A 27,963-nucleotide genomic window follows, 5' to 3' on the forward strand; every position below is an offset into this window, starting at 1 on the left:
TGCACGGCCCGGCCCGGCCCCGCCCATTGTCCTATCACGGCGTGACTGCGCGCGTGTGGCTTGTGAGTGGAAGATCCCGGTTGCCAAGGTGGGGTAGTTTCTGCGCTGTTCGGCGGCTTCGGAATCGATTGTGGTTCTTTTTCTCTTGTGGCTCTTTCTCCAGTGCAGTGGAGGAGGAGGGGTTTCAATTAGTGGTGTCTGGGGATGGCTGCCGCGCTGAGAGGGGAACCTGGTTGCTGTTGTATGAGACCCGGCCTCGTGGGCCCCGGCCCGGGAAGGTCCGCGCGGCTGGGCTTAGGCAGTCCAGGTGCGGGGAAGAGTCAACCCCCAGGCCAGGGCAGCACGAGAACTCCCCTCGGGTCAGAAACGGAACTGGGGCCTACTGCTATTCACTTCTTTGTCCCGGACGTTCAAGCCTCCGCACCTGTCTCCTGGGGCCTTAGGAGGCAGGTCTTCTGCTGGGCGCAGGGTGTTGAGTGGCGTAGACCAGGCCCCAGCTCCCCAGGACAGGCGGGAACACGGGAAACTTACCGGTACTACAGGGCAGTAGCGTCTCCTACAGGGATCACAGTAAGGGACCTAGCTGGGATGGGGGACACTTTCCAGGGGAAAGGGAGGATGTGTAAGACCAGAAGGATATCTTGACAGGGGTTGTGATTTCGTGGAGGTACACAAAGCAGTTCATCGTGTTGTACGTTTATGATCTGTATTAAACTGTAGGTAAATTTTACCTTTTTTAAAGTTAATTTCTTAAAATAACAGGATAAATAGAATTTTAGAAAATGAGAGGGAAGAAAGCATTTTAGGCAGGGTAACTACGTATACAAAGATGAAAATGAAAGATTTTGGCCATTTTCTGACAGTAAATGGGATTAAGGATAGAGTCGTAGGGCAATATGCAAAACTATTTAGGAAACCTCTAGGCCATTCTTACCCATTTTCAGAGGGAGCCTTACAGACTACCTCAGATTTCCCTTCCCTCCCTCCACACCCCCACCCATTTACTCAGGCTCTGAGGTGAGCCCTAAACCTGGGGGTTTCTCCTAGTGCTCTTTCCACTGAATCACACTGCCTTGACTAAAATAGCTTGCAGACGGCAATATGAAACTGTATGAATTTATACAGTGGGGGAGGGAGTGGCTTGCTTTAGTAAATTTAATATATGGAGATTGAATTTTATATATTTGAAGAATTTTATATATTTGAAGTGTAATTGGATTTACACATTACTTTTTAGGATTACATTAGTTACTTTGAGTTAAATACTATTTAAAGAAATAGAAAGAAACCACAGTCCATTAGGAGCCTGCTAATCCCTACTGATGCTGTAAATTAATGTTTCCAGCCCTTTGTTCATGCTGTTCCTTCTGCAGTCCTCACTCTTCATCTTTTCTTCTCCCTCAAGGCCAAGTTAAAGTGCCACCTGCTGTTTCACTTCTGTTTGCCCACTCATGCTCTTCATTCCCGTCCCACTGCACTAACGGTGGTGAATGGCGCTTTTCTAATAGAGGACTCACCATATTATCACAATGATTCGTCTTTTCCTCAACCATGGCACTGTAGACATTTGAGGTCAGGTAGTTCCTTGTTGTGGAGGGTTGTCTTGTAAATACATGGTATTTGCCAGCATTCCTGGTCTCTACCCACTAGATACCAGTGTCACCCCACACACACACACACACTCTTCTGACAACCAGAAATATCTCCAGACAGTGCCAAATACTCCCCTTCTGGGGCAGGCAGCAGGGGTACAAAATCCATGAGAACCACCGATCTTATGTATGAGCCATATGAGACTCAGCATCAGTTTAATAATATGACATAGCACTTCCCAACTTTTCTGGACTTGAAAATCTCTTTCACATCAATTTCATAAACCCACTTAAAAAACATTGTTTTTATTTATTCTTCTCCTACCCACTTAAGCCCCCATGTTGCATCACCACTTCCTCATATCAGGGGATCATATAATAGTTGTCTTTCTCTGCTTGACTTATTTCGCTAAGCATGATACGCTCTAGTTCCATCCATGTTGTCGCAAATGGCAAGATTTCATTTCTTTTGATGGCTGCATAATATTCCATTGTGTATATATACCACATCTTCTTGATCCATTCATCTGTTGATGGACATCTAGGTTCTTTCCATAGTTTGGCTATTGTGGACATTGCTGCTATAAACATTCGGGTGCATGTGCCCCTTTGGATCACTACGTTTGTATCCTTAGGGTAAATACCCAGTAGTGCAATTGCTGGGTCATAGGGCAGTTCTATTTTCAACATTTTGAGGAACCTCCATGCTGTTTTCCAGAGTGGCTGCACCAGCTTGCATTCCCACCAACAGTGTAGGAGGGTTCCCCTTTCTCCGCATCCTCGCCAGCATCTGTCATTTGCTGACTTGTTGATTTTAGCCATTCTGACTGGTGTGAGGTGATATCTCATTGTGGTTTTGATTTGTATTTCCCTGATGCCGAGTGATATGGAGCACTTTTTCATGTGTCTGTTGGCCATCTGGAAAATAATGAATACTGTTATGCTGGAAATAAAAAAAAAAAAAACAACTTTTAAACAACAAGAAAAAAAAAAACATTGTTTTTAAACAATGCTAAAGATACGATAAAGTAGTGACTTAAGTAAAAAAGTGAGAATATTGAAACTAAAGTTCATTTCATTTAGTCTGTAGCAATGTTTATTACATAAGCAGATTTAAATTTCTCCCACTTAACAAGTGATGCAATCTTGAACTCACTTTATTAAGGTAGAAAACAGTCTATGATTGCTAACATTGCAGCCCCTTCCACTCTCCACATGTTCCTCTATTGATCTTACTATCATCCAACACATTTTATTCCTATTGCTTATAGTCTGTGCCTCACTGGAATATGAGCTCCAAGAGGACTGGGACTTTGATTTCCATCACTAAGAATAGTGATTAGTATAACGCAGTACCTCAGTAACTGATTACCAAATGAATGGATTTGGTCAGCTTTAATGTAAAATTTTATTTTGGAACACAGTCCATACTAAGCCATAGATTGAAGTATAAATTGCCTATAAATTGGAGTATAATTTGCAATGAAAGTAGACAGTTTTCTTAGACTGCTTTTTAGAATTTTTTTTAAACATAAACTGGTTTCTTTTTATGGTTTTCAGGTTTTATTTCAAGCTGCAGTTTGAAAGCCCTTCTTCACAAATGGAGCTGTGGAAAATGCTTAGTAATAGTAAATAAAAATTCAAATTTTCTTGTCTATATCAGGGATAGATGTACGTACATGTGCCTATACAATGTACATGGGTGTGCATGCATACATATATGTATATACAAATTCATATGTATATACACTAACACACACATACTTTTTTTGTCCTTTACCTCTTCTAGACAGTAGCATAGTGTAGCTTTGATCAGGAACTGGTTGTACACTTCAACTCTGCCAGGAGATGCTGGATTGTGTGAAAAGATTCTTAATCCTGAAACACCAAACCAAAATGAGGCCTTTTAGTAGGTTGCAGATCAGTTTGCTATATTTTCTTAGTCTCTCTTGGTTCGGCATGCACAACACACTAATCTTTGGAATTTCCCCCTGGAAATTCTCCAGGCTGATAGCTCCTGGTATGCTTTCCTAAAAATTTATTCTTTGTGCTTTTTGCAGTAAACTAAAGTTGCTCATTTAAAGTCTTCATACCATTGCCCCTCTATGTTGATTTAAGTTACTTTTATTCTAAATTATAACCTCAAAGGCAAATAATTCATCCTGCTGTCTGCATCATCAGTTCACCACAGATTCTTCCACATCTACAGAACTTAATACATTTCTCAATTAAATATAAACAAAACTATAAAACAACAAAATTCAAATTAGTTCATTGCAAACATTATTTTATTGCTGAATTAGTAGGCAGTTCTTTTGAGATTATTCCTAATCTACTTGAAACTGTATAATGCATCAGTTCTTTTACCAAACACTTGATGCAAAGTCTATGTCCTCTACCTTCAGTGCTCTTTTTCCTTTCTTTGCCTACGGGCGAACTTATTCTTTAGATCGTAGTGTAAATATCCCTTCTTCACAGAAGCCTTTAATAACCAGAGTCATGACAACAATATAATTTAATTACCTTACTTAACCATCCATTGATATCCATGCTAATAACATTTCCCTCAATATTTTTATTGTGATAATATACATGTAACATAAAATTTACCATCTTAACCATTTTTAAGTGTACAGCTCAGTAGTGTTAATATATTCAGTACTGTTGTGCAACAACTGCCACCATCCATTTCCAGACTCTTCATCTTCCTATAAAACTGAAACTATCCACATTAAACAACTTCCCATTTCTCCCATCCCCCAGCAACCACCATTCCACTTGCTGCCTTTTTGAATTTGACAGTGGAATCATAGAGTATTTGTCTTTTTGTGACAGACTTTTTTCACTTGTAAAATGTCCTTAAGGTTCATCCATATTATAGCATGTGTCGAATTTATTTCCTTTTTAAGGCTGAATAATATTCCTTTGTATGTGTATCCATTCATCTGTTGATAGACACTTGGGTACTGGTCTCTTAGATCATGTAGAAAACAAAAAGTAGAGTTATAAATTGACATTACAATAAAAGTAATAAAGTTACTTTCATAATTGCCCATATATTTACCTTTATGAGATCTTTATCTCTTCTACATACGGCTTTGAGTCACTGTCTAGAGTACTTTCTTTCTTTCTTTTTTTTTTTTTAAGATTTTTCTATTTCTTTATTTAACAGAGAGATCACAAGTATGCAGAGAGACAGAGAGGGGGGAAGCAGGCTCCCTGCTTAGCAGAGAGCCTGATGCGGGGCTCGATCCCAGGACCCTGAGATCATGACCTGAGCCGAAGGGTTAAGCAGAGGCTTAACCCACTGAGCCACCAAGGCGCCCTGTCTAGTGTACTTTCATTTTAACTAGAGGACTCGCTGTACCAATTTTTGCAGGGGTAGTCTAGTGGTAACGAACTCCCTCAGCTATTGTTTATCTGTGAATCTCAGTTTCTCGCTCACTTTTTTTTTTAAGATTTTATTTATTTATTTGATAGAAATCACAAGTAGGCAGAGAGGCAGGCAGAGAGGAGGAAGGAGGCTCCCCACTGAGCGGATTGCCCAGTGCAGGGCTCGATCCCAGGACCTTGAGACCATGACCTGAGCCGAAGGCAGAGACTTTAACCCACTGAGCCACGCAGGTGCCCCTCTCCCTCACTTTTGAAGGACATTTTCATCAGATAAGTGTTGTTGGTTGATTTTTTTTTTCCTATTCAGCACTTTTTAAGTATATCAGTCCACTCCTTTCTAACCTCCAACATTTCTGATGAGAAATCTACTAATGATCCCTTTTGGTGATCCCTTTTATGTGACAAGTACCCTGTCTTGATGCTTTCAAGATTCTATTTTTGGCTTTCCATAGTTATTTTTATTATGTGTGGGTGTTTTGAGTTTATTCTACTAAAGAGGTCATTAAGCTTCTTGGATGTTTATAGTTCTGTCTTTCACCTAATTTGGGAAGTTTTCAGCCATTATTTCTTCAAATAATTGCTTTGTCCCTTTTTCCTCTCTTTCTGAGACTCCCACAGTGTGTATTTTGGTCTACTTGGTATATGCCCTTAAGTTTTGTTCACTTTTCTTTATTCTTTTTTTTCTTTCTTTCTTTTCCTCAAACTTAGTAGTTCTAATTATCTTATCATCAGGTTTGCTGATTCTTCTGTCTAATTTGCCTTCGAATTCCTCTAGTGAATTTTTCATTTCAGTAATTGTAATTCTTAGCTCTGGACCCTTTAAGTTTCTTTTTGTTTCCTGTCTCTATTGATATTCTCATTTTGTTCATACATCATTTTCTTAGCTTTTCCCACATCTTCCTTTAGTTTCTTTAACATGTTTTAAAGTCTTTCTCTAGTAGGTCCACCATCTGATCTTTCTCAGCGATGGTTTCTCTTGATTTACTTTTTCCCTTTGAATGGGCTATACTTTCCAATTTCTTTGTATGCCTTGTGATTTTTTTGTTGTTGTTGTTGAAAACTGGTGGTAACTCTGGAAATTAGATTCTTCCCCTTCTCAAGGATTTGCTGATTTTATTATTGTTCTGTTTATTGTTTTGGAGTTTTGATGTTGTAGGGCTGTCTGTGCTGAGTATCAGCCTGAGGTGTAAACTTAAGGTCTTCTCCGGTTTTTTTCTGAGCCTCTACCTCTTCCTGGGAAGATTTTAAGTGCCTTTCTAAATTCCCCTGTATATGTAGTTCCTTTTTATAATGATCTTGTCCTTAAATGTTTGGCTTCCCAAAGGAGAACAAGAGAAAAATAAAGTGAAGAAAGAACCGCTGGCCCTTTAAATCCTCTCAAAGTTTCTTGAACTGGAGGTGGAACTAAGGACCACAGTGGGAGCCTTACCCTAATGGCTGCTTGACTGTGTCTCTGCCTCCATATGCAGAAGCAGCTGTTAGTGATCAGTATACAGATCCCCAGTATTTGAAGGACAGAGCCCTTATTCACTACCTTGTTTCCCACAATTGCATACAAACTACTCCTGGGACTTTGTGTGCTATTAAGCTTTGTATTTGTTCATTTGGCATCAGCTAGTTACAGGGCCAAACTAGTGGCCAGAGTTGTTTCCATCTTCCCTGCAAACCAGTTTTCATGGGCACATCAAGGTCATATCACAAACCTCCCAACCACAAACTGTAAAATGTATGTTTTTACTTTGTGCCCAACAGGGTACATCCCCACCTAATTTCTTCCCATCCACCTTAGCAGTAAAGACGAGTTCCAGGTCTCTCTCTGCTTCTTTGTCCCCACATGTGACAAGTTTTGTATGGCCCTTTATGGTGCACTATGCCTCTCATTTCTAGGGAAACTGAATAGTAAACACTTCTTGTAAGGGCATTGATCTCTCTGTGCCCTCACTCAATCTCCTTGATATATTAGGACCAAACACAAAACAGAACCCTGTATACAGCTTCCTGACACAGGAATAAGGAGTGGGGGATGGGTGACCACCGCAGAGCTAAGTGCCAAAACTGACTGAAATTAATTGTACTTGAGCCTTCCTTTGGAAGTTGAAAGCCTTTAAATAAACTCTACAGTTCTAAAATAGTTACATCAGACAGATTGTACCAGTACAGCTGGTCTAGTCTTCCCAGAATCCTCTAATAACCTTTATACACACCCTTTTTCACCATTGATTCCCATGGATACCACTTAGACATTGTCAACTCTCAGAACAGTTTCATCTCTTTCTGACCACTTTATGTAGAGGATACAAAATGGTGGATCTGCTGCATGGATGATTCACTGTGTTGCCTACAGTTGTTACAGTGATAACTATATTTTATCAAATCTGAGATACCATGGATTATAAGAATACCATCACTTTAAGAAAACATGCCCACAGTTAAATTTATACACCATCATTTTTAAAGTCATGTCCTGATTTTAAGTTGTTAGAATGAGAAAAAAAATAGGTGAGGGATACTTGGACCTCAGTGTATTAGTTTTGCCACTTCCTCTGAATTTAAACATTTCAAAATATGAAGTTTATAAATGAGAATTGGGTCAGAAAGTAGGAATATCCTTAAATGCAGAATATCTGATTCTTTCCAAATAGAGCTGATGCCAACTTAAATTATTAACCAGCTTAGAGTACCAATATCCCTACATTCTCATCAGCATTTCCATTCTTTCAATTTACTTGTTTTATCTGCCCAAGCTTATTTTGGCCATTTGTTTCTAATACTGAGGATATAGAAACTAATCAAAATATTGGTAAGTGGTTTAGTGCTATGATTTGTTTGATGTTCATATAAACAAAGCTTTAATCCAAAAAAAAAGTGTAATTGTACACAGATGTTTATAGTATTTTATTCACAATAGCCAAAAACCGGAAGCCATCTTAAGTTCCTTCAATGAATGAATGTTTAAATAAATTTTAGGACCAGTATATCAATTTCTATTTTAAACTCATAAGTGCATGCAGGTGCATGCACACACACACACACACACACACCCTGCTGCTTGGATATTTTGAATGTATTGATAAATCTGGGGAGAATTTACACCTTAATAATACTAATTCTTCTAGTTCATGAGCGTGGTATGTCTCTCCTTTTACTTAGGTCTTCTCTAATTTCTTTCAACAGTGCTATGGAATTTTCAGTATCGAGGACTTACAGTCTTTATGTTAAATATACTCTTAAGTATTTTTTATGCTATTTTATAGGAAATTGCTTTTAAGCTTAATTTCTATTTATTTGCTGTTAGAATACAGAAATGCAATTTACTTCTCTGTATTGATCGTATACTCTTAGACTTTGATAAACTCATTTATTAATTCTAGTAGTTTTTGTTGTTGAAATTGGTTATGCTTCCTTAAAATTTTCTGAAAATAAACTTTGTCTTAGAATAGTTTTAAGTTTACAGAAAAATAGGGAAGATATCAGTGAGTTCCTATGTACCTATACCCAGTTTCCCCTATTATTAACATCTTCTACTAACAGGGTACGTTTGTCACACCTAATGAACAATATTGCTACATTATTATTAACCAAAGCCCATACTTTATTCTGATGTCCTTAGGTAATACATAGGCACTTCTTGGCAGTGACTGTTGTGTTTTTCTTGTTTTTGATGACTCTTAATCGGGGTTTGTCTGATTTTCGTTCATGCTTACACTGGGATTATGTGTTTTGTGGGGGGAAGACCATGAAGTACTGTTTTCGTCACTGTATATCAAGGCTACAGGCCGCTGATAATGAATTATCACCATTGATGTTGACCTTGATCACCTGGATGAGAGTAATGTTTCCTTAGGATTTTCTCTGTACATAATCATGTCTACAGATAGGGGCATTTCTTCCTTTCCAGTCTTTATGCTTGCTTGTTTTTGTTTTGTTTGTTTGCCTTCTGGAATTAATGAAAAGCCAGGATAATTTTAAATGAAAGTGGTGACAGTGAATATCCTTTCCCTTGTTCCTGAGCTTAGAGAGAAAGCATTTATTGTTTCACCACGAAGAAAAGTATGAAGCTTATGTGTTTTGTAGGGGCCGCTTGTCAGATTGAAGTTCCCTTTTATACCTAATTTGTTCAGTTTTTAACATGAATGGATGTTGAATTTTGTCAAAAGCTTTTGTAGTATCTATGCAAATGATCATATAGCTTTTCGCTTTTAAACTGTTAAACTAGGGGGACGCCTGGGTGGCTCAGTGGGTTAAAGCCTCTGCCTTTGGCTCAGGTCATGATCTCAGGGTCCTGGGATCAAGCCCCACATCCGGCTCTCTGCTCAGCAGGAACCTGCTTCCTCCTCTATCTCTGCCTGCTTCTCTGTCTACTTGTGATCTCCCTCTGTCAAATAAATAAATCAAATCTTTTTAAAAATAAAATAAAAATTAATAAACTGTTAAATTAGGAGTCAGCACAATTTTTGTAAAAGACCAGGTAATAAATATTAAAATATTTACTAAAATAATAACTTCTTTTTTTTTTAAAGATTTTATTTATTTATTTGACAGAAATCACAAGTAGACGGAGAGGCAGGCAGAGAGAGAGAGAGGGAAGCAGGCTCCCCGTTGAGCAGAGAGCCCGATGTGGGACTCGATCCCAGGACCCCGAGATCATGACCCGAGCCGAAGGCAGTGGCTTAACCCACTGAGCCACCTAGGCGCCCTAAAATAATAACTTCTTATAATAACTTATGATAATAACTTATCATAAAAACAACTGTAAGACATATATAAACCAAAGGGTGTGGCTGTGTTCCCAGTAATCTGATTTGCAAAAAAAAGCCACAGGCCTGATTTGGACTGCAGTCCAGAGTTTCCTGTAGCTAAGATTGTTTGCTTGATCAAACTTGAGTCAGCCTCCTGAACCTTCTAGGCCCATCTGTGCACTTCTTTGTAAAATCTCATTTTAGCAAGAAGTTTGCTAAATCACTTTCACCAGAAACCACCATCCCTCTCTGCCTCTGATATCTGATCACCCTCAATCAGGAATTGAACCTGGTTGTATATTGACATATTTTTATGTTAGATTTAATCTGGCTTCATTAAACAAGTTGGGAAGTACTCCTTCTCCTCTGTTTTCTGGATGATAAAATTATCAACATTTCTTTTTAAACGTTTGCTAGAACTCATCAGTAAATTTTCTCAGCCTCGAGTCTTCTCTTTGGGAAGGTTTGGTAATAAAATTAGTCTATCTTTGATAAATATAGGTTGATATGCTTCTTTAAATAGTTTAATTTTACTTGTTTTTGAACTTTCTATAAATATGTTATAGTGTTTATACCTTTGCTTTGCTCCTTCTCTTCCTAGAGGGGTAACTGCTTGCTCATAGAGGGCTTATTTATGTTCCTAGATTAAATTGTGTGACCAGATGTTTTATTAATGAGACTTTACAGGTGAGTCTTTGATGAAGAAAGGAAAGAAGAAATCAATAAGCTATTTATACTTCATGAAAACACATTGGTTTGTCAGTAGTTGATACATACAAGGTTTTTGGTTTGGGTTTTTTGTTTATTTGTTTTGTTTTTTTTTGTTGTTTTTTTGGTTGTATTTTTGGATCCTAGGTAGAATGGCTAGCTCTTTGATTTTGAAAAGTAGAACAAAAGCAGCATCTAGCAGGCATTTCTCATTAAAAAAAAAATATATATATATATATATGTATATTTATTTATATACATATATATATATATATATATATATGTATATTTAAAGAGGGAGCATGAGTGGAGAGGCAGAGGGAGAGAGAATCTCAAGCAGGCTCCATACTGAGCCCATCAGGGGCTGGATTCCAGAACCCCGAGATCATGACCTGAGCCGAAACCAGGAGTCAGAGGTTTAACTGACTGCACCACTTAGGCATCTTGGCATTTTTCATTTTAAGTGGCTGCTCAGCATCTCTTGAACCCTTTTCCTAAGCCTGGTGAATTTGCCAGGTTCGAATGCTATTTTACCAGCTGCCCTAGGTGGCATAGGCAGGGGGCCAAGATTGTCAATCAGGTACACCTCCACAGGCCTTGGAGGAGGAAGGGAGCCATGTGACGAAGCTATTGAATAATCTTTGCTGATTTTCAACACATCACTTGCTGTACACTTTGGGCATATTTTAAAAAGCAAATAAGATGCTGTTTTTATGCTCTTAGAAAAAAAAAAATTACCTAACTTTTGGCTTAAAAATATGTTTGGTACTGTGTAGTAAAGAATTTGACCTCAAAGAGAGGTTTGAGGCTTTGCCAAGGCTCTTGGGAGGTAACCTGTAAAAACGTAGACTGTCCCAGGTTGTGGGAAAGTCTTCGTTATTTATCAGGGCCATGAGGTCTTATCAACCCTACCTCCTGGTTGGGACAGCTGGAAACTGAGTTCATCCAGGTGGGCTATCATTCAGTCACTCATACCAGCACAGTGAAACCTTAATAATAGCTGGACACTGAAACTCTGCAGAGCTTCCCTGGTTGGCAGGACTCCATGCATATGATCCCGTATCTGCGCCAGGAGGGTGATGCATCCTGAGGGCGATGGGAGCTTCCTGTTTGGAGCTCTTCTTGACGCTGCCCTGTGCATCTCTTCCTTTGGCTGGCTCTGATTTGTATCAACTGTGAGTACAGTTGTTCTCAGTGAGTTCTGTGAATCCGTCTAACAAATTACTGGACGTGAGGGTGGTTTTGGGAACCCCCCTGAACTTGAAGTGGTCAGGAGTCTTGGGAAGACTTTGCTGTCTGGACCAGAGCTGTGCCTTAATCTCCCAGTCTGGCTAACTCCATTGGTACCACAAGAAGTGATTGGCCTGGCCATCAGTTCCTGCAAGACCCCTTCTTTTTCTCCCTCCCTGTGTTTTACTTCTTCCCCTTCTCCTTGTCATTCCTTTAAATTTCCATACCTCTTTCTATTCCTCTCCTTTATATGTCTGTCCTTCACTTACCCTATCAATAACACCCATGAGCCTTAGATCACCTGAACAGTGACATTCAAACTCAGAATGATCTCTGATTCGGGGATCTACTGTGAAATGTCCACATATGGCTATTGGGGTGCCAGAAGAAAGCAAAATGTCTTTCGATATTTATGGTAAAAAATTTCATTCTGCTAGGAGTCTTAAAAATGCAAGAATCTCATTTGTAAAAACTGAATATGGATAAAGGAAAAGCCTGCATTTGTTGAGCTGTATTTCAATAGGCGACCTCTGTAGATGTTTGATCTCAGAAATTTTAAATATGAGTTTCTCTTATAAAACCCACTTCCAGTTTGGACCTTTGCTGTGAGATAAAAAATTTCTAAATTGTTATTTGATGGGAGAGAGGAAAAATACCCCCACAATACCTTTGCTTATTTATTTGCAGATTATAGACGATTTGTGAAATGAGTGACTCTGATGATGAAGATATCCCCCAGCTGTCTTCCCATGCCTTAGCAGCCCTCCAGGAATTTTATGCCGAGCAGAAACAACAAAGTGACCCAGGCAGAGATGATAAATATAATATTGGAATAATAGAAGAGAACTGGGTAAGTAAATGCATTCCACATCCCTCCGAAAGTATGGGTGCGATGCCGATTCCGTACTTGTCCACACCTGTCGGTCCTGCCCTGTGTTTGTATCCTACTTCATATCAGTGTCTGTCTCACCTGCCCCTCAGAAGCTGATAGCCTGTCCTGGGAGCTGAGACAGAGTTCAGTCCATGATCATCTAAGACAGCATAAATGCAGATTTTCCTGGGTCTGACCATCAGGCTAGTTGGTGATCAGACGGGGACAGAATGTTCATTTGTGACCAACACAAACTTGTGCTTCCTTCTTGTACATGGACGGTTTCTATTGGTTTTTGTGGAACCCAGCATCCTCATAAAAGGGGTAAAATATATCATTGCAGTAAATAGGGTAACTAAACTTAAGCATGCAATGAAAAAAGATGAGAGGGAGTTCTATAGAAGATATTAATAATTTCTGGTGCATAGAATGTATTTTAATTATATTTTTGTGGTCTAAATAAAAATAGGAATTAAAAGAAAAAAAAAAGTGAGTTGAGGGAACCCAAGCTAGGATGGAACCTGGCAATTTAAATTTTTGAGGGAGATAGTTGAGAAATAGATGAAGCTTGTATTTTCTCTCTGTGCACACCCCTCAGTAATGGATTTGTGTGTCTCTCTCTCTGTCACTTTGGAACTAGAAGGAAGGTTTTGTATGCTTTTTTTTAATAACCTTTTTATAGCCTATACATTTTGTGTCAAGTTTGGATCTCTTAAGTTGTATAAAATTCTCCTATTTACCATCTGTTTGAAACTGACTGATAAAAATATTTCTACACTAAATTTTCTACCAACACAAAAGCCTTTTTCTCACAATTTCCCTTCTTTATGTGTCTTTGTCTTCTGGTTTGCTGCTTCTGTAAATGTCAGAGACTTGAAGTACCTCATTCTTTTCTTTTCTCCCTGCTTAATGTTTGAAACACTGTGTGTTTTTTTCTGATTTTAAAAGTAATCCATGGTTGTTTTAGAAAATATATAAAAATATGAACACAAAAGTAAGTTATTCCTAATCCCACTACTTAGAATTAAGTATTTTTATAATTTTGACACTTTCTTTGATTTGGTTTATCAAGTTGAGAAAATTTCTTAGGGACCAAAAAAAAAAAAAAAAGGAGAGAGAGAATGATGCAAGTATTGGAAAGAAAACATTATAAAACTAGAGAATAAATTCAAGAGGCTCAATATTTAACTAATTGGAGTTAGAAATATTGAACTGAAAACAAAGGGGAGAGGAAATCTTCAAAGATTAATATTAGAAAATTTTCCAGAACTTCAGATCCTTACTAAGACACATGGTTACATGACTGAAAATTCTATATGCAGGTGACAAGATCTTAGAACCTTCCAGAGGAAAAGCAGACCACCTACAAAGACTCAGGATGAGTCACATTGCACTTTTTGATAGCTTTGTTAGAAAACTAGAAAAAAGTGGAGCAATGTCTTCAGTATTTGAAGTAAAATTTTGTTCAGCCTAGAATTCTGTACTCAGCTGAGCTATCAAACATGAAGATAAACTAAAAAACATTTTAGAAATGGCAAGTCTCATGGCATTGACCACCCATGCACTGCTTCTCCAAGGCTGCCAGAGGATGTGGAAGAATTAGAGGTGAGTTCAAAGAAACAAGCAAATGACACATGTATTGAGTCTAGGAAAAAGAAAAGGTAACATACTAGAAGGAAATGGTAGCAAAATATGTTACTTGCCCCCACAGTAAACACTGACTGTGATTTTAACCAAAACAGGTTATAATTAATATGGGGAGGTGAAGGGTAGGAGAGGGTGTGCATGACAGAGTGAAATTCTCATCTGCCATAATGTAAAGTGAATTAATCAAGAGATAGCATTTAGAGACACCTGGCTGGCTCAGTCAGAAAAGCATGGGACTCCTGATCTTGGGGTTGTGAGTTTGAGTCCCACACTGAGTGCAGAGATTACTTAAAAATAAATAAATAAACTTTAAAAAATAAAAAAGGAGCATTTAAAGCATAATATTTGGAAATGTGGGAACAAATGACAGAAGAGCCAACACTTCAGAAGATGCTTTTGAGGAGTGGGGGCAGGGACTCTTGTTTTTCTTTGTAAGCTTAGTAGTGCTTCTGACTTTTAAAGCTATCTTCATGCAGCACACTGAATAAGAGAAAGACTTTTATTTTTTAGAAGGGTATGAGGAGAGCCAAAATACACAGCTGTGCTCTGACAATGCTGGAGTAAGAGAGAAGGGCAGCTCGGTAGCCAACTGCCAGAAATAGTCACCCACCTCCCAGTGCAAGTCGAGCAGACCCCCCTGCATATCCTGTGTATTAGGGGCTTTCCTCCAGCTTCTTAAGCACCCACTGAGCCACCCAGGCACCCCACTTTTTCTTTTTAAAAAGTAATTATTCTTTGAAATTATTTTACAGAAGGCTCTAATTAAGCCCCTGAGCATCAGGGGCTGCTGACATCACAAAAGGAGACAACCAATCAGTGTTTCTGCTGATGGAAGAACACACTTCCACCTTTGTGTGATTCTTGCCTAAAAACTAAATTTGAGTCTGATTAAGCTTCTAGGTTCAATTACCAATTAGCAGCATATGTTAACCCACACCACAGGGATGAGGACAGCAAAACCCAGTCTGTGATCCTCTTTCTCCCACGCCTGGCCTCAGCCTTTACCTTATGAATGTTTCTTAAGTTACTTGTTTTTTCCTCAAGGGGTAAGTTGTTTGTCATCTTGCTCTTTGTCTTTCTTTCTTTCTTTTTTTTACAACAGCTGTCATCTATTCAGCATTCTTTGGTGCAGTCTTACAGGCTCAGTGGGTGCTGCTTAAGCAAAGAGAGGTGGAGCTTGGCATTTTCCTGCAACTAAGAATGGTTAGACACAGACATAGTTCATTTATATCCAAATGAATAAGTACATTCTGTCTTTGGAAACGTTTATCCACCTTGGTATTTTCTAGGTCAACAGTCACAAAATGTGCAGAATAAAACAGATGTCAGAGAAAAGTAACATAAAAAGTGTGTGGGGAGGTGCCTGGGTGGCTCAGTGGGTTGAGCCTCTGCCTTCTGCTCAGGTCATGATCCCAGGGTCCTGGGATCGAGCCCCACATTGGACTCTGCTCAGCTGGGGGCCTGCTTCCCTCTCTTTCTCTCTGCCTGCCTCTCTGCCTACTTGTGATCTCTGTCTGTCAAATAAATAAATAAAATCTTAAAAAGAAAAAGAAAAAAACCTGAAGAAAATGTGCACACTGATATGGTAGATATAAATTAAAGGACAGCATTTATGGTGGTTCTGAAATGACTTTGACTCATTGCTCTGTTCCAGCAGCTGAGCCAGTTTTGGTACAGTCAGGACACTGCTTTGCGACTTGCAACAGAAGCCGTTGCAGCTGCTGGAGAACATGGCAGGTAAGATCCAGAGTTGGTCTCTCTTTTGCCTTCTGATCTAAAGTAATGTTTGAAATGGCCTTCCTTGTTGAGCAACGGTTTGTAAGAAGTCTGAACCCTAATCTGCAAAAGCGGTAAGCCGTGGTTTGCAGAACATGACGAATTAAGAACTGCTCCAGGACTGAGTTTAGGGACACAGAAATCCACTCATAAGATATCCTACCTCTGATATTTATTTCAGTGTTCTGTAACCTGTTTCTTACATTTATACCCCTAAAGTTTGCTTTAAAAGAAAAAAAAAAAATCTTTATGTTTGACTTTTGAAGTTTTAAGAATACAGGTTTTCAGGGTGCCTGGCTGGTTCATTCAGTGGAGCACGCGACTTTTTTTTTACCATTTGTATTTTTTTGTAAGGATTTTGTTTATTTATTTTACAGAGAGAGATCACCAGGAGGCAGAGAGGCAGGCAGAGGTTGGGTTGTGGGGGAATGCAGGCTCTCTACTGAGCAGAGAGCCTGAAATAGGGCTCGATCCCAGGACCCTGGGATCATGACCAGAGCCAAAGGCAGAGGCTTTAACCCATTGAGCCACCCAGGCACCGTGTATTTTTTTTTTTTTTTTTGCTTATAATTGATACATTTATTATTTATTTTTAAATTTTTTAAATTAACATATAATGTATTATTAGCCCCAGTGGTACAGGTCTGTGAATCATCAGGCTTACACATTTCATAGCACTCACCATAGCACATACCCTCCCCAATGTCCATAACCCCACCACCGTCTCCCTACCCCCTCCACCCCCCAGCAACCCTCAGTTTGTTTCATGAGATTAAGAGTCTCTTATAGTTTGTCACCCTCCCAATCCCATTTTGTTTCATTTTTTCCCTCCCTATCCACCATGACCCCCCTTCCTGCCTCTGAAATTCCTCATATCAGAGAGATCATATGATAGTTGTCTTTCTCTGATTGACTTATTTCGCTCAGCATAATACCCTCTAGTTGCCTCTACATCGTTGCAAGTGGCAGGATTTCATTTTTTGATGGCTGCATAGTATTCCACTGTATATCTATACCACATCTTCTTTATCCATTCATCTGTTGATGAACATCTAGGTTCTTTCCATAGTTTGACTAAATTGTATACATTGCTGCTATAAACATTCAGGTGCAGGTGCCCTTTTGGATCACTACATTTGTATCTTTAGGATAAATAGTCAGTAGTGTGATTGCTGGGTCATTGGGAAGCTCTAGTTTCAACTTTTTGAGGAACCTCCATGCTATTTTCCAAAGTGGCCGCACCAGCTTGCTTTCCCACCAAAAGTGTAGTAAGGTTCCCCTTTCACTGTATTCTCATCAACATCTGTCATTTCCTGACTTGTTAATTTTAGCCATTCTGACTGGTGTGAGGTGGTATCTCATTGTGGTTTTGATTTGTATTTCCCTGATGCCGAGTGATGTGGAGCACTTTTTCATGTGTCTGTTGGCCATCTGGATGTCTTCTTTGCAGACATGTCTGTTCATTTCTTCTGCCCATTTCTTGATTGGATTCTTTGTTCTTTGGGTGTTGAGTTTGAAAAGTTCCTTATAGATTTTAGATACTAGCCCTTTATCTGATATGTCATTTGTGAATATCTTCTCTCATTCTGTCAGTTGTCTTTTGGTTTTGTTAACTGTTTCCTTTGCTGTGCAAAAGCTTTTGATCTTGATGAAGTCCCAATAGTTCATTTTTGCCCTTGCTTCCCTTGCCTTTGGCGATGTTTCTAGGAACAAATTGCTGTGGCTGAGGTCGAAGAGGTTGCTGCCTGTGTTCTCCTCAAGGATTTTTTTTTTTTTAAAGATTTTTATTTATTTATTTGATAGACAGAGAGAGATCACAAGTATGCAGAGAAGCAGGCGAGAGAGGGAGAAGCAGGCTCCCCGCTGAGCAGAGAGCCCGATGTGGGGCTCGACTCCAGGACCCTGAGATCATGACCCGAGCCGAAGGCAGAGGCCCAAACCACTGAGCCACCCAGGCGCCCCTCTCCTCAAGGATTTTGATGGATTCCTGTCTCACACTGAGGTCTTTCATCCATTTTGAGTCTATTTTTGTGTGTGGTATAAGGAAATAGTCCAGTTTCATTCTTCTGCATGTGGCTGTCCAATTTTCCCAACACCATTTGTTGAAGAGACTGTCTTTTTTCCATTGGACATTCCTTCCTGCTTTGTTGAAGATTAGTTGACCATAGAGTTGAGGGTCCATTTCTGGGCTCTCTATTCCGTTCCTTTGATCTGTGTGTCTCTTTTGGTGCCAGTACCATACTGTCTTGATGACCAGAGCTTTGTAATAGAGTTTGAACTCTGGAATTGTGATGCTGCCAAATTTGGTTTTCTTTTTCAACATTCCTCTGGCTATTCGGGGTCTTTTCTGGTTCCATATAAATTTTAGGATTATTTGTTCTATGTCTTTGAAAAAAATTGATGGTATTTTGATAGGGATTGCATTAAATGTGTAGATTGCTTTAGATAGCATAGACGTTTTCACAATATTTGTTCTTCCAATCCATGAGCTTGGAACGTTTTTCCATTTCTTTGTGTCTCACTCACTTTCATGAATACTTTGTTTCCTGAGTACAGATTCTTTGCCTCTTTGGTTAGGTTTATTCCTAGGTATCTTATGGTTTTGGGTGCCATTGTAAATGGGATCTACTCCTTAATTTCTCTCTCTTCCGTCTTCTTGTTGGTGTATAGAAATGCAACTGATTTCTGTGCATTGATTTTATATCCTGACACTTTACTGGATTCCTGTATGAGTTCTAGCAGTTTTGGAGTGGAGTCTTTTGGGTTTTTCACAAAAGTATCGTCTGCAAAGAGTGAGAGTTTGACTTCTTATTTGCCATTTCAGATACCTTTTATTTCTTTTTGTTGTCTGATTGCTGAGGCTAGGACTTCTAGAAACATGTAGAATAGCTGTGGTATAGTGGACATCCCTGCCGGAGCACACAACTCTTGATCTCAGGGTTGTAAGTTCAAGCCCCGTGCTGGGTATAGAGATTACTTTTAAAAAAATTAATAAGAAAAAGAATACATGTTTTCTGTTTTGTTATTTCAGTTTTTATTTTCATCAGAATTTTGTATGTATATAATTTAAAGCCAAATGGTGCTGCAAGGCTTGCTCAAAAAAAAAAAAAAAAATCAATTGCTTATTGCCCACTTGTGTGCTTCCTTCCCTCTGCTCCCTTTCCATGGATGCATTAGATATTTACAGCCATATTTCTCAATACCTGTTTATATTGGCACTTCTTGATCTGTCACTTGTAGACATTATTTCTTGACTTCTTACTATGGAGTGTGACGATTTAGCTCTCTCTCAAATTCCACACATATGCATGCTTTCTGTCTATATTCCTGATTTATGTCTTAATATTGGTGAGAACAGGGTTTATATTATGCCACCACAAATGTCCCTTAAAGCTGAGCCTTATACTCTTCCTTTTCTAGTATGATTTTTCATTTTCCTGATGACAGTAATTCTTACATTTTATGTGTATCTGTATTCATATCATGAATTAATGCTCAGGCTCTCTTCCAGTTATGTGAACCTCCTATCCATGAATGCAGACATGTTTCAACTCCATGAAAAAAGTCACTTCTGAGGCTTACAAACTGCTCTTACCTAGACTAGTTGATTTCTAGCTTTGCTGTCGGTCTTGGTATCTCCCTTCACCAGAGCCCTTTTACTTCTCTTTTCCACTGGATTTCTGTTTCCTGTACTCCAGTTCTTAGTGTACAGCCTTATCTAGGTTGGTACATCCTTCGATAGCTTCCACCGAAAAGGTACACTGGAGGAAAATGTTTAAACCTTTCATATATGTAAGCACTTTTATTCTGTCCTTCCTCTTGACTGTGTTGGTGTTGTTGGGTATCTCTTCTAGGTTTTGAGGGCATTGGCTCACTGCGTCTGGGTTTCTGTAGGCGCTGTGAGAAACCCAGTGCCATTCTGGTTTCTTGTAGGAAACCTGTGTTTTCCTGTCTCTGTCCACAGCAAGCTTCAGGTTTTCTCTTATTCCCATCCTTGGTGCCTTGCTGTGGCGCTTTCACCTTCTGTACTTTTTATTTTCTTCTTTCCTTTTTTCTATTTTCTTAACTCAGGCCCTTCAGTTTGGGGAAAGGTTTCTGCCACAGTTTTGGAGGCGTGGGTTGGGGAAGAGAATCCTGGGAACGAGTTTCTTCTTTATTAAATAGACTTTCAGTGAATCTTCCTGTTTTTAGCCCTGCCTTCTCCCCCAGGTCTTCCCTGAGCCTTTGGGGGTGCCCTGATGTAAGCCAGGATGCTTCTCAGCTTACCTGGCTGCCAGTTTAGGACTTGGCTTGTTGGGTCTGCTGAGCCAGATTCCACCTATCCATTTGCTTTTATGCTTCTTAAGGGGTTTTTGGTTGGTTGGTTGGTTGGTTGGTTTTTATAGTTTTGGGTCTTCTCTAGAGTTCTCTTTGCTCTTGGCAGTTCATGCTTAAGCAACAGGATGAACTTAAACTTATGTTTTATTTTGTAGGCTTTAATGAGGGGCAAATGTAAATGAGTGTGTTATATCTGCCATCTTTAACTGGAGGTCCTAAGTTTTTCATTTTGCTGCTCTTTTTCTTTTAAATTATATGTAGATGCTTATCAGCTTTTTCTTAATGACAGTGTTTTTACACATGCTTTCTTTTTCTCCATTAATGTATGGGCATTGGAGGAAGTTTTTTATTTTCTCTGAAAGGCATCTTCAGTATTTTTAGGAAGTGTGTCATAGTATTCCAAATTAATAATAATGGTAACATTTATTGAGCTCTACTGTGTGCCCTGTCCACTGTATACATGCTTTACGGGGGTCATCCCTTTTGATGATCCATTATACTCTGCATTGTAAAGAGAGACTCTGAGGCTCCCCAGATGGTGTCTCCTGCGGAAGATCACCCACCAGCAAGTGGCAGAGCTGGGTCTGCTGCAGGATAAATGACATTGTCTCCCCCAAGTTTATCACCATTCCACTCTCAGTCCCTCTTGCGCCTCAGACCACTTTCCTTTAGCCCTAAGTACAGCTCTGAAATTTCATGGTAGAGATCTGCTGCTGACAAACTCTCAGATTTCGATTGTCTGAAATTATCTGTCTCTCACCCTCTTTCTCAGAAGATACTTGCATTGTGTGTTTAAGCCAGGGCCACTGCTTGGTATCTTTGAGCACAGTGAGGACATCATTCCATCCTCTGCCTCTCTCTGGCCCCCAGAGCTCTGGCAGCAGCCTGAGGTGGGGGTTCTGATGGCCCTTGTCTGTTTGGGCTGGGACATGCGTGTTTCTCACAGAAGTATATGTGACATCAACAGGGTGTATCACACGCTTCAAGTGCACTGGGGCTGAGAAGCCCTGTTAGGGAACCAATTGGTACATGGAACACGGGTCTCTGTTCAGAAATGCATTTCATGAGGCACCTGAGTGGCTTAGTCAGTTAAGCATCTCCCTTCAGCTCAGGTCATGATCCTGGAGCCCCACATTGGGATCCCAGCTCAGCGGGGAGTCTGCTTCTCCCTCTGCCCCTCACCCACTTGTGCTCTTTCTCTCTGTCTGTCTCTCTCACAAATAAAAAAATAGAATGTTTTTTAAAAATGCATTTCACAGTTTTAAAGCTGTGTCTACTTTTTAAAAGGAGTACTTTTTTGAATGATAATATAAATGATGAAAATCTAAAAGTCACAAAGAGGATCGAGGAAAAAGTCAACCTCCAGGGTCCTGGTTCTCCTCCATGTGGGGAGGTGGGGAGACCACCTCCAGTGGTCTCTGGCTCTATGCATCTCCCAGAGACCACCAGAGCATCTGTAAGCATATGCTCTTATACCCATGGAAGCTACAGCAACTTCTTGCTAGACATCTATCCAAAGGCAAGGGAAACAAAAGCAAACATGAACTACTGAGATTTCATCAAGATAAAAGGCTTTTGCACAGCAAAGGAAATAGTCAACAAAACTAAAAGGCAATCTATGGAATGGGAGAAGATATTTGCAAATGACATAACAGATAAAGGGCTAGTATCCAAAATCTATAAGGAACTTATCAAACTCAGCACCCAAAAAACAAAAATCCAGTCAAGAAATGGGCAGAAGACACAAACAGACATTTCTCCAAGAAAGACATCCAGATGGCCAACAGACACATAAAAAAATACTCAACATCACTCGGCATCAGAGAAACAGATACTGTGAAGGTTGTGGAGAAAGGGGAACCCTCTCATACTGTTGGTGAGAATGCAAACTGGTGCAGTCACACTGGAAAACAGTATGAGGGTTCCTCAGAAAGTTGAAAATAGAGCTACCCTATGACCCAGCAATTGCACTGGTAGGTATTTACCCAAAGGATACAAACAGTGATCCAAAGGGGCACCTGCACCCCAGTGTTTATAGAGCAATGTCCACAATAGCCAAACTATGGAAAGAAGCCAGATGCCCAACAGATGACATTCAAAAGAATGAAATCTTGCCATTTGCAATGATGTGGATGGAATTAGAGAGTAGAATACTAAGCAAAATAAGTCAGAGCAATACAAATACCATGTGATTTCACTCATATGTGGAATTTAAAAAACAACAGCTGAACATAGGGGAAGGGTGGGAAAAATCAAATAAGATGAAAATTGGGAGGGAGACAAACCATGAGACACTGGACTCTAGGAAACAAACTGAGCGTTGCTGGAGGGAAAATGGGTGGAGGGATGGGGTAACTGGGTGACGGGCATTAAGGAGGCATGTGATGTGATGAGCACTTGGTGTTCAATGAAACTGATGAATCACTAAATTCCACCTCTGAAACTAATAATAATAAAAGCGTGGTTTACACTTATTCCTTCAGTATCTTGCAGGGTAATGATATGTACCATTCCATTTTATTAGATGTACCGCAGTCAACTCAGTAATTCAATATTTAGGTTACTTTTAATTTTTTGAGTACTTGGTTTTAAAGTTAAATGTTGGAGTACTACCCATTTGTAAACTAGGGACTGCTTATAATGAAACAAATTCTTTGATTTCCTTATATAAAAAAGAAACAGAAATTCAAAGTAGCTTTTTGGCACTGATGTTGAATTTTACGATATCTTATTGAGGCAACCGTTTGGGGTTTTTCTCTCTAGATTATGAATATTATAAATTAGCTTCAAAATATTTTAGACTTAAGGTATTGGAAATAAATATTAAAACAAGGACCAACGTGAAAATAACAAGCAAATTTAAGCCTTGGGCTATCTAACTTTCTTCCTAATGTGTTCCTAATGTTTTACATTTTTTACTATAAAAAAGCAGTTATTCTTTCACATACCTTAAAATTATGAGTTGCAGAATTTTTAAACACCAGATTCCTTAAAAGTGAGGTAGTATAGTTTTATCTTGAAATTTACTGCCTTTACATTAACTTGCACTCCGATTAAAATCTGAATGCAAGGACCTGTATTCTCTTAGAGAAGTAGTTGTTACTTAACACCATAAGCTATGGATCTTTCAGGAGTTTTTTCCTTTTCTTTTCTAGAATAGCCTGTGTGAGCGCCCCCAGTGTTTACCAGAAACTGAGATCCCTACACAGAGAAGACATTTCTGTATACATCTTTGAATATGACAAAAGATTTGCCATATATGGAGAGGAGTATATCTTCTATGATTACAATAATCCATTGGATTTACCTGAAAAAATTGCCACACACAGTTTTGACATCGTAATAGCGGATCCCCCCTACCTTTCCAAGGAGTGTCTCAGAAAAACGTCAGAAACCATCAAGTATCTGACTCAGGGCAAGATTCTGCTGTGCACAGGTAGGTACGTCTCTGGAACAACGACCAGATATTCCAGTCTTAGGTTTCAGGAGCTGGAAGAGATCTCAGAACTCAAAGCCTGAATCCATCTCCTGTGTAACCCTACACAAGTTGCATAGCCTCTCTGTGCCCAGATTTCCTTATCTGTAAACTGGGACTGGTAATATGTCCTGCCTTTCAGCATTGCTGGAATTAAGTGATATGATAAATGTGAGATGGGGTCTGGCACTTGGTGAGTGGACTATGTTTTTTTACTCCTTCTCATCAGGAATAGTAGCAGTATTTGATCCAGCCTCTCCACTTGCTGAAAGAGAAACATGGAATCGATAACATTAAAATGAATTGCATAGGGTTACAGAACTAGGCATTGGATTAGATTTATTTAATCAGCAGAAGATTTTCTTACTGGTGAGAGTCATGCATGTACTTTCTAAGGTGGATATACAGAGGGCTGGTGGAGAACTAGCATGTTAACTCCTGGTCAGTTACGTTGGGGGGCTGTTGTCCAGACCCCGGGGTGCCCTTGGGCTGCTGATGCCCCTCAGGCTGGGCAGGAAGCTGGAGCTGCAGGGAGTCTGTTTCCCATTGTGTTGGAGAATTGTCAAGACGGTGACTTTTTCTCCCAGCTCATGTTTACTTAAGGCTTATTAATTCAGTAGTTGTTTGCTAGCCATCTGTGTTGGCTGACAGGCTGGCGCTCTGAGCTCATGGACCGTACCTTTTAGTTTTAGGGGATAGATCAAAAACTAGCAAAACAGACAGAAGAAATGTATGGACCGTACCTTTTAGTTTTAGGGGATAGATCAAAAACTAGCAAAACAGACAGAAGAAATGAATGACCAATTCTGGTAAGTGTAGTGAAAAAATGAAAGAATCAGAGAAGGGTGGGGCAGGCACTGAGACTGACCAGTGCCCTTAAGATGGGGCTGGGAGAGAGCTCCTGGAGGAGCAACATTCCAGTGGAGACCTCAAGGGGCACCCACCCTGGGGTGGGAGTGGGGAGGAAAGAGATTATAATTCCGGGAACCAGTGTCAGAGCCCCCTGGAGTTTTCCTCCTCCCCCTGGTTCTTGGAAGGATGTAGAGAGCACAACCCAGCACTGCGCAAGTGCAGGGAGCATCGCTGGAGTGGGGGGAGGGGCAAGAGGAGCCCTACAAGTGATGGACCCTGTTGGGGCTATCCTTTAAAGGCAGCAGCCCCCAATGGACAGGACCCAGTTGGCCTAAAGGAATGTGCTTTCACTTTGTGCTGAAAGGGATTGAAGGACAGAAGTAGAAGCAGGTCCCCCATTGAGGGTATGTCCAGCAGAGAAAAGACGTGGGGACAAGGTATGACAGTAGAAAGGAGGGCAGGCAATGGAGTAAAGATACACTTTGAGATCAAAGTGGAAGAACTCACTATGCTCAAGATGTGGTGGGAAGGGAAGAATCTAGGATGAGTCCTGGGTCTCAGGCCTGGGCTGGCTGGAGAAGTACTTCCTGCAATGGGGTGTTCCAGGAGAGGTGCTCCGAGGTCCCGGAGCATGTCCACAGTGGTGGCCACATGCCAGGCAGCAGGTGAGATACCGGAGCACTCAGCCAGAAGCTGGTGTGAATGTATTCCCCTGAGTTTGCAAGGTCGGGTATTACTGAGAAGGGGGGTTCTTGACTCAAAGTTGGAAAACACTAGTTCTTAGTAATTATTTTCACTTATGTTACTTTGTGGAATATAACTTCATTTCTAAATTTTTCTAAGTATCTCAGTTTTGCAGAAATATGAAAACCATTTATTAAATGAAAAAGGGAAAAAGTAGGTAATTTGCAAATGTGTTGAAATAAAAAGGGATATATCCAGAATTGACCTTCCCCTGTATTTGCTGAGCGATATTGTCAACTTCACGTATTCTAGTCAAGAATCCCTTCACTGCTGGCGATGGCATTGTAGTTGGCATTTCAGACTCTGGGTTCACTGGGTTTTTTCCCTTCAGGTGCGGTCATGGAAGAAGAGGCAGCAAAACTTCTTGGCGTGAAGATGTGCAAGTTTATTCCAAAACACACCCGGACCTTGGGAAATGAGTTTCGCTGTTATGTGAATTATGATTCTGGGCTAGACCATGAAATCTAAAATGCAGGTAGTAATATAATATGGTAAAGGATCCTGTACGACATTTCTCTCTTATTATTTCCTTGATAGACTGAAGTTATAACCTCCGCCCCTCCCCTGCGAAGTGGGGCTATCCCTGGCCTAATTTTCAAAATAAAGAATATAGGGTGCCTGGGTGGCTCAGTGGGTTAAGCCGCTGCCTTCGGCTCAGGTCATGATCCTGGGATCAAGTCCTGCCTTGGGCTCTCTGCTCAGCAGGGAGCCTGCTTCCCTTTCTCTCTCTCTCTGCCTGCCTCTCTGCCTACTTGTGATCTCTTTCTGTCAAATAAATAAATAAAAATCTTTTAAATAAATAAATAAATAAAATAAAGAATATAACTTCTCACTATGACTTCCTGACTGCAGGTGCCTCTAGAGCTCGGGATGCTTTTGCCAACTTGAATCCATTGAATTAGAGTGGGTGAAATCTTAGAACCTATCTAAAGTCTGCTTTCCTCTCCTATGAATACGTAAAAAACTGAGGTACAAACAGCTTAGCAGCTTGGCCAAGACCTGAATTAGGACCTAGGCCTCTGCCTCAGGCCATCTGCCCCCTTCAGATGGGCCCATTCTGACTCCACCCAACGGCCTGCCAGTTCTTCACAGCCGCTTTCCTGGGGTGTCATAGGACTTGTGAAGGGTCCCATCATCTGCTCCAGCGCCTCAAGGAGGAACAGCTTGTCTCCATGAGAGAAGTTGGTAATCCTTAGAACTAGTATCTGAAAGTCTCCTGGATGTTTCCTCCTCTTCAAGGCCCAGGTGCCTTCTGCACACATAGCCCCTGCACCCTCAGCAAAGCCACAGCAAATGCTCCAAGCCCCTGAGAAACGGAAACTGCCATCTACAAACCAGACGCTACAGCAGAAGGAGGTGAGAAGCATGCTAGACTGTTAGATTTCAGAAATGAGACATCATTCGTCCCCACCACAGAACAGTAATTACTGATACCTGCAACTTGGATTTCAAGACCTTGTCCTGAGTGACAGAAGCCAGTCCCCAAAGTTTCCATACTTCGTTTCCATCTATGTAATATTCTTGAATGGTGAACAGATTGGTGGTTGGCAGAGGTTAAGAGACGGTCCGGGGAGGAGGATGGGTGGGTCCAGGAAAGGGAGAGCTCAGGGAAGCTGGAACACGTCTGCATCTTGTTTGTGCAAAGCTTACACACAGCTCCACAGATGGCATTACACGGCACACACACTTGCACACACGTGTGAACTCTGAGTGAGGTCTTTGGGCAGTTTGCGATGTCCAGCTCCTGGTATTCTGTGCTTGGTTAAGATGTTCTCATTGTGGGCAAGTGGGTAAAAGACACACAAGACCTCTCTGTAGTGTTCTTGCAATTTCCTGTGAGTTTAGAATCATTTCAAAATAAAAACATAAAAAGGGGGGGGAATAACACTTACCTACCTCAGATGACTCGCTTTGCTAACAAAACATGAAAGGAAGTGCCAAGCAGAGCTTTTATTTTCTGACATGACTGCCAACGATTTTCCACACACAAGCGCTCTGGCTGTCCAGGTGCTTGAGTGAACCGTGGGCCTGCAGTGGATGTGGGGAGGGAGCAGGAAGTCTGCTCTTGAAAATCAGAGACTGTGGGATAGTTACTGCAGTGAAAACCCAGCCTGTCCTGGAGAGTCTGGTACCCCGGCACCTGTGCTCAGGAAATGGGGGTAGGGGGAACCTGCTTACTGTCTGTTCGTTCTTACCCTCGATGGTCCTACTTTGGGATAATTTTCAATTTACTTTAAAAATCACTTGGTATTTTTATGAGACATTTATATTTTATCAGTATGTCAGCACCTGGCACATGTGAAGTATTCAATAAATGTTCTTTAAAAAATACCCCCTTATTATTTCTTCATGAAGTCAGTTCACTAAAAATTACTTAGGCCAGTAACAAATTTTAGTAACATGTATGGTAATGTCATATGTAATTTAGGAACTGTGGGCAAGTAGCAGCCTAGAAAGAGAAAATTGCAGTTACCCTAGAAGTCTAGCGTTTAGATGAGGAGAAACCTTATTTCTTCATGGAGGGTGGGGGAGGGAAGGACCAAGCTCAACTCATTAAATGTTTGTATAATAATAAGCAGCCAACATGTGTTTTATTACTTTGGACCCCTTGTGATTTTA

At 40.3% G+C, this 27,963-nt stretch overlaps 1 protein-coding gene across 2 annotated transcripts; it reads left to right on the forward strand.

Moving 5' to 3' along the window:
• On the forward strand, window positions 1-27,944 carry EEF1AKMT1 (EEF1A lysine methyltransferase 1). Of its 2 annotated transcripts, XM_032314961.1 has the most exons (6): window positions 1-88; window positions 12,350-12,512; window positions 15,835-15,917; window positions 23,429-23,709; window positions 25,676-25,813; window positions 26,192-27,944. In XM_032314961.1, exons 2-5 carry the CDS (start codon window positions 12,369-12,371, stop codon window positions 25,810-25,812), a joined length of 645 nt encoding a protein of 214 aa, XP_032170852.1. In that variant the 5' UTR covers window positions 1-88; window positions 12,350-12,368; the 3' UTR covers window position 25,813; window positions 26,192-27,944. The 2 variants fall into 2 exon arrangements, with proteins under 2 accessions (XP_032170852.1, XP_032170853.1); XM_032314962.1 differs by lacking the exon at window positions 26,192-27,944 and having other exon boundaries at window positions 15,838-15,917; window positions 25,676-26,019.
• The last annotated feature ends 19 nt before the right edge of the window (window positions 27,945-27,963 follow it).

This window comes from Mustela erminea, chromosome 15, assembly GCF_009829155.1.
Source record: "Mustela erminea isolate mMusErm1 chromosome 15, mMusErm1.Pri, whole genome shotgun sequence".
Taxonomy (NCBI): Eukaryota; Metazoa; Chordata; class Mammalia; order Carnivora; family Mustelidae; genus Mustela; species Mustela erminea.